Genomic DNA, 14193 nt, shown 5'->3' with positions numbered 1-14193 from the left:
TTGTTGTGCTTCCTCTCAATACAGGTTGTTTTTAATTCAAAGAAAAATTGACATTGCAAATTACATATTTTAGTATATTAAAACATACTTAAATATTAAAATATTACAAATATAAACTGACTTGAATAATTTCTTATTATTATCATATAAGTGGCTGGTCATGTTTTTCATAGGTTGGGGGAGATTCACTTTATTATGCCAGACGAGTAGTTCAAACACTTTTAGTAGTGCCTCAGACTTTACTAAATCCATTACAAATCCTTATAGTTCTTGCATAACAAGCAGGCTTTCCAAACCACATGTCTGAAATCCACGTATTTTCCCCAGATCAAGACATTGCTCTGCAAGTATCGCTTTAACAAAAACTTTGCAGAATGAATGTTGACAGAAAGGTTTACAGAGCTACAAACATGAGTCTTGAGCTCTTCTGTAGTGTTTGAGTATAAAGCGAGGACTATCATCCCATTACAGAGGAGATAATAGAGTCATCTCAGTGCCCTGTGTGACCTCACTGCTTAGTTGGCTCTCGTGTTGGCACCTGACACGCACAGCATGGCTTTGTAATTTCACCAGACTCTCGTTCCCTACCGCGTGAACCATGTGTCCTTTTCTGGCGGGCCACAAGTTTAATCACAGCTTCATCACTGGTCTGAGGTCAGAGGGAAGAGACCAGACGTGACCAAACATGCATGTGATGCATGCATTACAGGCAGAACATGAAAACAGTGATGGGATCAGATAGTAACACTGGACTTAGATATACAGTAGCTTTGACAATTCTGGACACACATTTCTCTTCAAAAGTTATTTTTAAAACCACAATAAAAGTCAAAACTATAAAATTGGGGGTATGGGAATAAATTTATTGACCAGAAACATCATTTCCCAACACTATGAAACAGGCCAACCCCCCTTTATTGAGTAAATGCTTGTAACATACACATAACTGTGTATTACAAATATTACAGCATTTTTAGGATAACACTGTTGCAATCTATAAACACAGTTCTGCTGTATGGCTTTTACCACTACGGCCGTTGTTGATTCAAAATTTTACGGCATGCTTTTTGTAATCAAAACCCTCTACTATGGTAAATGTGATTCTGTACACCACTTTATCTGGAGGGGGCCGACGTGGCAAAATAAAACATGTTTCTGTGCAAACAGCATGTTATGAACACTTATAAAACCGTCATTCTGAGTCGAGCGTGTCAATGGGAATTTTATGTGACGTTTAGTCTTTAAACTCACCGGACTTCATCACCCCCTAGCAGTGGCTGCTAGTAACACGCTCGACGCTTTTCATTTTGTCTCCTCAGTGGTGTTTGGGCAATTTGCCTATTTCCAGACAGCCATGAACGACTCCGTTGAGCTGTTTGATGGGCCCAATCACAACTCCAGGCTGCTAAGCTCACTGGCTGGCTCTCATTCTGGTAAGTAATAGCTTTACATTTCCCCCAGTTTGGTTGCTTTGAGTTTGCTTTGAAATTCACAACCCTTTAAAGAACTAAAGCAAGCGGCCCTGTTTGGATTTAAAAAAAAGTTAAAAGACGATGAAGTGCAGACAATTGAGAAGAGAACGAGGTCTCAAGTGAGGTTTATTGGTTTCAGTCTGAGGGGGAGAATCGGTTTTGGGAAATGTTCGCTAATAGTTTTGTGTTTGCTTTTTATCTTTTCTACTGTATCTAGAGACAGTCAGTAAACCCATGGGCAAATTTTAGTCTTTTTTATTTTTAGTTAATTTAATTTCCACTAAATTATTACAAATTATGCAGGGGAGCCAAAAACAGTGGTAGACAACCAAGTCATACTGTGAGAAAAGGATTTTCAGGGTTTTTGTGTTTGTTTGCTTTTTGTTTGTTTGTTTGAGATCATCTATATCTACACAATTCATAACTATTTCATTGGGTGGCTATTTCATATACATTTGTAGGATCTCATTTGTACGTTTTAATACGATCTGCTTTCACCACACTGATGGTTATGTTTAACAGCTGGGGCCGGGCAATTCTAATGTTATGGATGTGATATTTTCAGTCAAAACTTCAAATATAAATGATCACAGAATGTGTTTATTATGAACCATATGTTTATGGAGGTGACAATTCACTTACCTGACAATGAAAAGCTATGCTTTAAAAAGCTTTAACAGAGACTTTGATTGGGTATTTGAATACAGATATCTTACAGTGAAAATCTTTGATAACATTTTTATTTTTCTTCATCTTAAGGTGAACATTTAAAATGAATTTCCCTGCATCATTTTTTTTATACTTTTCACAATTTTTCAATTCACATTGTATACATTCTAACAAATTAGCCGCCTTGTAAAACATTTAAGAATTCCCATGAGATCAGGATGCCTACAGTCTTATTTTTTTGCATTAAACCCCAGTTTTTGTCTTCTGGGTAATGACCAAAATCTGCATATAGATCTAAATATTTACATTTCTATTCAATCAAATGTTTTGTGGAATAAAAATGTAGTAGCAATTTACATTTGTCTAAAGGCAAGCCTTTTAATATGACCCCTAGTGTCCTCGGCATGCACCAAAGAAAATGCACTCCAGCCATTTGAATGCTGTTGTTTTTCTTTTGGTAGAAAGTGAATGAGATTTTACTCTATTTCATGACAAGGAAGCCTAGCAACATTTTCATTAAACTGAAACCTGTGTTTTTGCTGTTTCCTTCTGGTTTGATATCCTGCTATTAACAGTAACTCAAAGGCAATCATACCATTTTTAGGTGGCTGAAGTGTCCAAATACAAGATTACATTGTGAATCTGAAATCTGTGGCCCTGGCTTGTTGTTTTGCTCTTTCAGACTCTGGTAATTCTTTCTGAAAAGACAATGTTATCCAAGCAGATTCCTGTTGAATTATTGCGGGTATTATCGAGTGAAGGGTAATAAAGTGGCCAGCAAAAGAAAATCACGGCTAATTCCACAGTATTTTCAGGATTGATGACAGCCATTGGACACAAACTGTTTGTATGGCATTTTTATGCTGTATATCTTCATGGTCTGCTGCGCAACACTGTATTCCTTCGGGAAGTGCTGTAAATTCATATCATTTCTATCACAGCTTTTTGAGCAGTGGGCCAGAAACCCCGACAGGCCACTCAATTCACACTTAAAGTATTTAACACTACAGCCTCACAGTTAACATTTCTGTTGCCATCTGTATTAGTTTCCTACTGTAGATATAACTTTGTAAGAGTTTGTTGATTTTACATCAAAACCTTCATAGTTTTGCTCTTGGATAAGTCAGCTGTTTGTTTGGAAGTTTCTCTTTTATTTACCCACAAGCATGGCAAAGACAGCTAGAGGTTTTCATTCAGTATCCATCAGTTTTAGGCCCATTGTTGCTGACCTCCTCTCTTCTCGCCCCGGAGGCCGATCGCAGTTATTAAGCTATTCGTCATGTACACTACCTTCAGACTACAGTTGGTTAAAGCGCATTTGCTTTCACAAGCAACTCCGAGAGTCTTTGCGAGACTTTAACGTCAGCTGTGTTGTCTTGTTGCAGGGGAAACGTTGCCCTTGGCCACCTCTAACCAAATCATGCTGAGGTTCAGCGCAAAAAACGGCCCGTCCGCCAAAGGTTTCCATTTTGTTTACCAAGGTAAGCGCATAATCAACTTTCAATCAATATGGGGTCACCGTATGGAGTTGAGGTGGTGTTTTTAATCTTGAAATCCCAAACATTAAGCGCTTTTTCAGCTAGCCTTTACTTCGCCTTTGTCTTACATGTCAGAACTGCCAGTTTCCTTTACTCGCTATATTCCAATCAAATTTTAATGATATTTCTCAGTTTTTCTTTGTATTTTGCACACATCACACTTTTGTGTACTTAATTTATTTTCACACAATAAACAATGAAATAGAGATTATGATTATTCATAGTTTTCATAAAGTAACACTTTACAATACGGTTGTGTTTGTTAACATCAGTCTTAGTCTTTGTCACCTTTATTGTCTACCTTAGTGGTAATTTGTTCTGCAGCATGGAGTCAACACACACCAAATACAAGGACAAATACACAGTAAATTCACAAAGGACTTCTGCATAAAAAACTACTTTTTTCTATTTGCGTTGATCAAGCTTATGGCACAAGGTACAAATGAGAATTTGAATCTGTTGGTCTTGGCTACGTGAACTCTATACAAAGATCCAGAAGGAAGGGTTTGAAATGCATTATGGAGATATGAAGGTCTATCCGATATAATGTTATTCGCTTTCTTAAGCTCTTGCCTATTGTACAAGTCAGACAGCCCCGTCATTTTCATACCCACAGCTTTACTACAGTTTATTACTCTACTACTATTTAGGTATTAGCATTACCTAACATTAATAAACATGGATACGTGTAAAAGAAATAATGTTTAAAACTACAGATGCACCAAAATATCGGCCAATAACCGGTAACGGTCGATAAAAGCAATTTCTATCGCTATCGAATCTTTTAAAATAGTTAAGAAACATCACCAGTTTCATGTTCAATATTAATAGTCCCTGTATGAATTGATAACATTTAGAAAGTGAAGAAATATTAATTTATTCTTCAGAATAAATTTAGTATCAGTGGATCTCTAAAAAACGATTCTATTTATATTATGTTATTTTGTTATGCATTGTTATTCATGTCACCTAATCCATTTACTGATGTCAACAAATGAAACCTTATTGTAAAGTGTTACTAAAGTAATCGATATTATAATAGTTTTAATAGATGTTCTAAGATGCTAAACCTACTGTAATCCAAAGGCATTTCAACATTTACCAAAATACAGTCATAAAGGCATTTAATATGTTATTATAATCAGTCACATAATTTGAATGACATCATCATAAAAACACCAAGAAATCCATTTCAGGCAAGGACCCTTCGGAGGTTTGCAGTGAATTGATGATTTTAAAGTGTAGAGTCCCTCCTGCTTATCAGTATGCCTGAGCCCACGCTCTGTGGGAAATAGCCTTTATATTTCACACAGAGAAGTTAACAGCCGCAATCACAATGTCATAACCAATACACAATAGAGTCAAATGAGGAAGAGGCTCAAATTTGATATAATTTGTAATGCATTTAGATCCAAGTAAAGGCGAACGAAAAAATGATTTCTGAGCCGTTCTCATGGGTATTTTGAGGGTTGCCTCCTCGATTTTTCTATTTCCTTCTTTCTCGCCTTGCGAAAGCGCATAAGGACACGTTACACCATTTGACTCCCATTGCATTTAACAGATTTGTCCCTGTTTCACCATATAGCAGCATGCTGCAGGTCGTGCCACACATTTCCCATCGGTTTAAAAGATCTAATAAATGAAGTGTATGGGATTACGCTTCTTAAAGTCCCTTTATCAGCTGCCTTATGAAAAGATATAATAGAAATCTTTCATTGAGCAGCGCTGACCTCGGCAAACCTGCAACGTCTCCATCTATTTCTCGTAAAGGTTTCATAGCGCACAGCGATGGGCGCGGAGAGAGACTCGTTTGTATGAGAAGTGTTCTCTGACAGTTAGGACAGTTAATTTGGCTCATGGAGGCATCCATGTGATGGTAGATGGTCCCACCAGCCTCTTCCTATACATCCACATCCGTCAGATGAAAGTTAAAGCACAAACAAAGGCAGAACCATGTTGCCCGAATGTTCACAAGCAAACAGCAAAGCCAAGTCTTATCAAACACATGAGCATCATGAAGATGCGCATGCAAACAGGTGAGATGCACATATTTGTGTGTGTACTGTAAAGAGAGTCCTAAATTACGTTTCAACCAGGTAAAAAAGAAAAAGGCTCACATTCTACACTTCACACACATCCATCGATGACAAGGAAATCTCATAATGCATTGCTACAAGCTCCATGAAAGAAATGTGTCTGTGATGGTGGACAGCAGGGCAGCTCACTAGGTTTTGGAGCAGAGCCATGTTCGTGTTCTCCAGGCACCATATGGCACATCTGTCCAGTTTTGATTAGAGATCTGTTTCCTTATCACCAGCCGTCCCACGTACCAGCGATACCCAGTGCACCTCCATTCCAGAGCCCAGATATGGCAGGAGGATCGGCTCGGAGTTCTCCGCTGGCTCCATTGTTCGCTTCGAGTGCAACCCGGGTTACCTTCTCCAGGGATCCAAAGCCATCAAGTGCCACGCCGTCCCTAATGCACTTGCACAATGGAACGACACCATCCCGAATTGTATAGGTGAGTGCTGGGTTTTTGGCCAAGGAAGGTGCAGCATGTTTTATTCAGAGCTAAACAATTCAGCAATACGGACAGTACGAATTCCATTTCACTTCTTAACAAGTACCGTCATTCAAATGTTGATTTATGGGGATGTCCTTTCTCAAGACAGCCTGCTGGGGATGTAAATGTAAGGGTTTCAGTGGCTTTACTAACCTTGAGGTAACTAATGAGGGTTAAAGCTCTTGCTGGAGGATGAAATGGCAGTATCCTCCGTGAGGAATTAAAATGTCAGGCCTCTGGTTAATACTTCCTTCTCTAACCACGTCCACGAGAGACCGAATGTTGATTCCAAGGGCCTCTGGGCCAAACCCTTTAGTTCAGAGCCCTAACCTTCAGACTTTAATACTGAGCATTGTCATAGTCTGTAATGCTGTCACGACTGTGTCTCTCCGAAGATACATCTTCTGTTTTCTTTTCGTCACCTTTCAAAGATTCCCTTTAGAAATTACAAATCAAAAGGTAGATATCTATTAAATATGAACAGAAATCAAATATATTTATCCTGTTACATGCAGCATATAATTTAGTTTCATCAATGAACGAAAGTCCACATGATATTGTTTTTAAGCCATTTAACTTTAAGTAACAAGCTGCATATCCAGTGGGGAAAAGGAAAGGACCTGTTTTTATTTATGATAACAATAATAATAACAATAATAATAATAATGTAGCTATTTATATTATTCATTATTAGCAATTAAAAGCAACAACAATAATAACAATAATAGATGCATTATATTATTATTTATGTTTACCATTAGCTATTGCAAACTGTATTTACAACAACAATGACAATATGAATAATACTATTAATAACAATAATAAAAATGTAGCTATTAATAGTATTATTATTATTCATGATTAGCTATAAAAAACAACAATAATAACAATAGCTGCATTATTATTAATGTTTACTATTAGCTATTACAAACAATAATAATATTACTAATAACAAAACGACAACAATACTGCTACTTCTAATAATAATGTAGCTATTAATATTATTATAATTATTCGTGATTAGCTACAATAGCTGCATTAATATTATAATTATTATTATTTTTAAAAAAACCTTTTTAATAATAATCGTCAATAAACATTGAGATTGTCATAATAATGAATATCGCACGTCCTGAATAAGCAAATGGACCATTATGGGTGACAACCCAGCAGTCGTATCAGCTTTTAATAATAATATGGTGAGCTTCCACGGCTAAAGAATAGGCGTTACCGAAACTGAGGTGAAATGATTTCTTAGTGCGGCATCAAAAAACAAAATGTTCCCTGTAAGATTATTTCCATACAGACAATGATGGATTCGGTTCACGATACCTCAGGCGTAATCACATCCCGTGTCAGAAGAGTCAGCTGTCTGTCTTACAAGACTCAGTGCCGGCTCTTGTGTTCCTCCGTGCTCAGCATGAGCTCAATTTTATCTCTGTTTTGCTCCACAGTTCCATGCAGCGGGAATCTGACAGAAAGGAGAGGCACCATCCTCTCCCCCGGCTTCCCAGAGCCTTATGGGAACAGCCTGAACTGTGTGTGGAAGATCGCTGTGACCGAAGGTGCCGGCATCCAGGCAAGTACAAAAGAGCCACATCTGAACTCATGAAACGCAGTAAAGCTGCGCTGCTGGAATAGAGCTCATCGCATGCGGTGAGGGGGAAACATTAGTGAAGTTAATTTAAGCATTATTAAACTCACTTTATGGCGAGTGTTGGATGTAATCGGTTTAAGTCGTTTCAGGAACGTCTGCACTGTTTTCTTCACAGCTCTCAGGATTCTTATAGCATCCACTCTATTGTGTGGAGGTTGGTCATTTCAAATGATTCACGTATCTTCATGTTTCCCTGTCAGATTCAAGTCATGAGCTTTGCCACCGAACATAACTGGGACTCATTGGAAATCTACGACGGCGGGGATATGACTGCTCCAAAGCTTGGGAGCTTTTCAGGTTGGTATTGTCTTTATTAATGCCCTTTTAATTGTGTATTTCACTAATAGTCTGTTAGGGTATAGCATCTGATTTATAGAAGTTATTCTCCAGCTCATTTACATATCATGTAGTTCTTATACTGTAGCTCATTAAGTTTTCATATTGCAATAAAAGCCAGCGCCAATCCCATTCCCCACCACTGTTTTTTTGCTTCCGGATTCTTGGAAATACTGAAACAAGTCTTGTTCCTGGTAGGCTGTCCCAGAGCCATTCTTTACATAACAGATGAATGCCCTCACTTGAGATTTGGATGATTAACAGGATCGCTTCTTACACCCTTCTGAGTTCCAGTTGGCAACCCACAGCCCACATTACACCACCACAATTCAGAATAGGATTGGGATTCCCTCTGTTGTAAAAGCGACGTGTTTTAAATGGAAAGATTGAATGTTATGGCTACTGGTGTTTTTCCATGGTTTTTGTTTTATCTACATTTATTCAAATGTTTATTGTGTTTTTGTGTATATATATATGTATACACAGGCGTGCAAAAAAAGTATGAGACCATTCCAAATTGTCATCTAATCAGAATATTTAGATGTATTGTGGTCATTTCTGTCCAGTGACTTTGGAATTTCGAGTGACAAAAATTCATGCAACAGCAATGTGAACGACTAACAAGGTTTTTTTTATCTTACTATTTTTTTAAATGGTTCTGTTCATCGAAATAAAATGAAATATTGACCTAAAATGATTGGAAAACCTTCAACTAAATGAAGAATTGAAATGTTGCCTCAAAAATAAACTGAAAGCACTTAAATTATAATAATAAACAAAAAAAATTTAATCTTATATAGCTAAATAAAAAAATGAATTCTAAAATGACGAAAGCTTTTTACCATAAAAAATTAAATATAAATCAAACTCAAATATAAACTAGAATAACTATGGACAAGAAAACTGTGATATAAATCCAGGTTATCACTTTTCCTAAAAACAAAATCAAGAAACAATATTTTATTTAAAATTTGGTAGAAATATTGGTAGTAGTTCTTATAAATAGTAAATGAACAAAAACAAATGGTATCTTATTATTTTCTGTGGCTGCATATATCGATAAACAAATAATGCACAAACAGCAGGATGAGGTCAAGAAGGCAATATCTGTCTTTGAGATAGGAGACTTGACCTTACTCTGTGCTCTCCCAGAGGACAATATTGTGTTCAGGCCTCCAGCAAGACTTTCAACAAGAATGTAATGAACTCGGCCTCAGTGGCACACTAGCATGCTGGTGAAAGGTCACCCGATCGGGGAGGTTCATTCGCTGCAAGCCATGTGTTCACTGGAACTTCACACCGTCTGCCACTTCTCACCTTCACCAGGCCTGATTCTCCGGGTCCCTAAATACTAAAGCCTGTCTCCCGAGAAGCCTGCTGGCAGTCTATGATTGAATTTAATGGCAAAACGCTAATTGCCCCTCATTTGGAACTCAATGGTTCAGATTGTGCAAGCTCACAGTCGTTTGCCAGTATTGGTACGGCATGACAGGGAATCGGGATCCAGCATCATTAGGCATTGTGTTTGGTGGTCCATTAAAACGCTCTTTCTGCACTTCTGTCGCCCGTTTTTATTACCCCCGCACACTCGCACATCACAATCGGTCGTTTTATTCTTTCATGAGTCACAAATCCATTAGGATATAATAACCTTAATTTAACTGTCAGATATGTTTGGTGTTTCTCTATCTGCACACTTTGCATCATGCGGGTTTAATTGCATCTCGATAAATACAGAATTAATTACATCTATGTCTTGGATAGGATTTTCGTTTTTTACCTGTGTGACTGCTCCATATGATTCTGAAGAAGCAACATTGTTGATCAAGGTATTATCGCCGGCATTTCCCTAAAGGAAAACGCTGCGTTTTCGAACAAATATTGTTCCCCGCAGTTTTCCACGTGCGGGCTGGTATTCCTTGAGAATGATACTCTCTTTGTCCTTGTTGGCATCCAATTTAATGCTGTAGGGTACAATGGGCCTGAGGCCCACTTTGTGTAAAGGACCAGCTTGGATTTATTTTCTCTCAAATCACTATATGTAATTTCAGAGAACACACACACTAACAAAATGTATTGCTTAAATGCGATGCAAGTTGTGCCAAATGTTTAATGTACATGTATATCTATAGATTGAGAACATAAGTCACGTCCGCTGTAAATGTACCATGTTCTGTCTAGCAAAGTCAATTTTAGCTCATCTGAATCTCATCCGATGGTCTTAAGATTAATTTTAGATCGCCTTGTCTTTAATAGAGCTGATAGACTGCTGAATGGCCGGACACATAAGCTGTAGAGAGCTGTCAAACTTCATCCAAAAATTATTAGTCAAGTCATTCATGCGCAAAGGAGCATTTTTCAGGCGGCGGTCATCAGTCTAATGTACTTGGACTCATACAAGCATCGGATTGACCGAGATATTAGCAGTCAGGCCACTCCATAATGCTTTCATGCAAAACATGGCAAGGAACAAATTCCCGGCAACCACATGATGACATTTATGGGATGTACATCAAACCAAGAATAAATGCAACGCATGAGATTTTACACAAGACGACATAATGGCTGGATGGGTGTTTTCAAGCATCTCTGAGGCGCTGAATAGTATGTGTGATATTTGTTGAGTCCTTTTCCAATCTTGTTTACTCTCGTTTACCTTATTGTAGCTTCGTTCCCAAAGGGAGATAAAACGAATAGGGGTAAAGCAGAAAAGCTGGAGGGAGAAAGAAAGAAATGAGGAGGTACAAAACTTTCTGTATATAGTGCCGGTGTGCACAATTCTGTGCAATTTATTAACATAGAGAAGCGACTCATAGAATGTGCATTCATAAAACTGTCACACATTTCTTTGCAAACCCCGATTCCTCTTTGGGGTTTTACATACGTTGATATCCATGTGTTGCAATCTTTTCAATTCTTTCAAATATTCTTTGATGACAAATGTATTCACGTGTAGAGCATAAGTCACACTAACTCGGCTTGAAGTCATTTCAATATAGAGTTACATCTAATGTCAAATTTCCTCCTCAGTCCACTCAGATCATTTCATTCAATGCAAACTAAAATGAGCTGTTTAAATCTCTTCACATCATTGATGTCACAAAGCCACAAAGTTGTCTAAATTGTCCTTTTAGCAGTGGGATTAACTTCTAGGCGGATATACAGTACTACTGATATACTGGTTACTGACACGGTCATGACAACATGTGAACATTACTTTGAATGAACACAACGTTTCAATAATTTTTTCACAGGGACTAGGTTTGGTAACGCTTACGTGTTAAGTAGGTATTGATATAAAAAAGTAAGTGCATTGCAGTAAACACAGTTCTGTGGTTTGTACGAACTAAGAAATGTGTCAAACTCTTGAAGGGATAGTTCACATTTATTAAGTCTCATGTTGTTCAATACCTGTACTGTATATGATTCGTTCTTCTGTGGAACACATCATTTTAAGAAATTGAAGACTGATATTGTGTTTATTACGCGTATATTACGCGTTATTATATTGTTAGTGTCCAAGAAGCACTAACTGTGATGTACTACTACAATTCAACACAGTTTCTGACATTCACACTATTCAATGAGTAGTGTTTATGCATAATGCATTTAAAGCTGCTTTACAACCATAAAAATTGTGAAAAGTGCTATTTAAATCAAATTGAATTGAAATGAGGGCCAATCTTGTACATTTACCAACGTTCCTCAAAATATCGTCTTTTGTGTTGTGCAGAAGAAGTCAAACTGCTTAAAAATGCCATGAGAGCGAATAAATGATGATAGATTTTTCGTTTTAAGGTCAATTGGCCTTTTTAATTCACATTCAAACGCTGCTTTTTCAGTATATCCGCAAGATATTAACTTAAGTTACCACAGGGTAACACCAACTGTAGAATCAGTAAAGAATATTTCTATAGCTCAGTTGGTAGAGCTGAATTGCGTTAGGTGCGCAAGCGTTGTTTGTGATTCCTAGAGAATATATATTCTATTAGTATACCTTAAATGCACTGTATCCAAGTCTCTTTGGATAAAGCGTTCCTCCGGAAAGAGTTAACCAAATCCTTAAATGATATTCTATTCTAGCTTTGTCCATTTAAGTAATCGGAGTGACGGAAGCTGTTTGGCTTTTTAGTCAGATGATAAGTGACTCTTCCCTCAGAGCCGTGATGAAAGTTCCCCCATGAGAGCTCAGAAGGATAGTGACACACTTCAATGACTAGCGCCTGTCAAACATTTCCCTTTCCTCCTTTCCGTCCTCTTTTACTCGACTCGGTTTCATTTGGCTGACCTCCAAAGAGAGCGCGAGCGATTCGCCGGCCGTGATTAACAGCTGCTCGCCTCCCCCTGCCCTTTTGTTCCTTTGTGTGCACGCTCATCATTTAGCGGACGCGTGTCGTACGGCACCAGAATGGAGAACGGGCTCTCCGCGTGTGATAACTCCAGCCCTTTTCCTGCTTCAGGCTCCTTTCTGCTGTTATCTTCCAGGTACAACGGCTCCAGCCTTGTTGAACAGCACCTCCAACCAGCTTTACCTGCACTTCCATACAGATATCAGTGTCGTCGCCGCTGGATTTCACCTTGAGTACAAAAGTGAGTAGAGAATGTGTCGCACCACGCCGCTTTCATTATCCTGAACCCTCTGCCCTTGGTAACAGTCCAGAGCAGAGCTCACGCCACGTTTGGTGGCCAAACACACACAACAGTGACACCAGCGCACATATTTCTGTCTCCTCTGGCTGCTGTGCCGCTGGGTGAAGGTAAAAGACAACGCACAGCCCGCTCTCATTGTTTGCTCGGCTGCGGCATCTGTGTTGGCCCAAAACAGCCAGGTGAAAATTGGAAAACAATGGGGATCCGGTTCAACCTTGCACGCTTGAAACACTTGTTTCAGTATACAATGGCCCCAAAATGTCACATCATGTCAAAAGAGAAACGAATGAGACTGATTTGTTGTCTCAACTAATTTTTATAAAACATATACACATTTATAACATTTTTAGCCTAACCTAAAACTGTTCATGCGACACAAAAACATAAATTACAAGAAGAGCTCAAGAGTATGCGTAGTAAATGGAAAAATTTGAGTTAATTGAATTACGTCCATAACAAACATTTCCAGTGCAATACCCATAAGACCTTGCGCCTGAAGTTAGATTTTTCATGCTTTTTTATAATAAGCACTTTTGGGGCATTCATATAGCTGTTAATAAGATGTGTAACAATATTTAAGTTGTATGTAGGATCATCGATGTTGTTTTGTTTGCGAATAATCGTTGTTTGTGAGGTTACCATTCAGGTGATTCGTGCTTGCTTAGACCCTTTTTAAGCCATCGTATTTATACCTCAATAATGAAGACACACATCAGAAATCCAGTATGCTGTGCGCTTCTGTGGAGAATACTATGCAATACCATTTGTTATAACAATATACTTCACTGTGCTATATGAACATTAAGGTCAATGAATAAACATTTTAAGTACAGCCTACATGAGCATTGTAAGTTAATTGCGCTACATCATTATTTATGTAAAGAAGGTCAAGTGAACCCATATTTGTGTAAACGCAAAAAAGATTTGTAATTTTGACTTGGAATTAAATTGAGTTGAAATACTTACAGACCATGATGCAAAAATGATGCACATGCTTTTTTTGTTCATATTGTATACGTTATTTTAAGAATATTTGTATTTTCTATGGCAACGATATGACATCTTTAAGTGTGGTATAAGTGTACAGATGTACATACTGTATATCAGTTACCATTTGACTGAGCTTTGAGAAGTAAAAAAATAAAAGATTGTCGATGGTTATTGAAATACTGTTCGTCAATGAGATTTCCTATCGTATTGAGAAATGGCTTCTCATTTGAGTTCCAGTTGCACTGCCATCATGTTTTGCCGTGTGTGTATTTTCAAGCCGTTTAGACTGTGGCCTTTAGTGTGCTCAGCACAAGCCTG

The 14193-nt window shown here is 37.9% G+C and overlaps 1 protein-coding gene across 1 annotated transcript in view; it reads left to right on the top strand.

The window, feature by feature from the left end:
• LOC306903531 (CUB and sushi domain-containing protein 1) overlaps positions 1-14193 on the top strand; it is a gene marked incomplete at both ends in the record, with an annotated part of 362445 nt that overhangs the window by 301421 nt on the left and 46831 nt on the right. The window contains 6 exons of the mRNA XM_079472788.1: positions 1320-1433; positions 3527-3622; positions 5997-6200; positions 7697-7821; positions 8100-8196; positions 12721-12825. Coding sequence (XP_079328914.1) covers positions 1320-1433; positions 3527-3622; positions 5997-6200; positions 7697-7821; positions 8100-8196; positions 12721-12825 — 741 coding nt within the window. The remainder of the gene's footprint in view (positions 1-1319; positions 1434-3526; positions 3623-5996; positions 6201-7696; positions 7822-8099; positions 8197-12720; positions 12826-14193) is intronic.

The sequence above is a fragment of the Barbatula barbatula genome, assembly GCF_947034865.1.
Source record: "Barbatula barbatula genome assembly, chromosome: 14".
Taxonomy (NCBI): domain Eukaryota; kingdom Metazoa; phylum Chordata; class Actinopteri; order Cypriniformes; family Nemacheilidae; genus Barbatula; species Barbatula barbatula.
The sequence above is the reverse complement of the archived record's forward strand: the minus strand, read 5'-3'. Positions and strand labels throughout refer to the sequence as shown.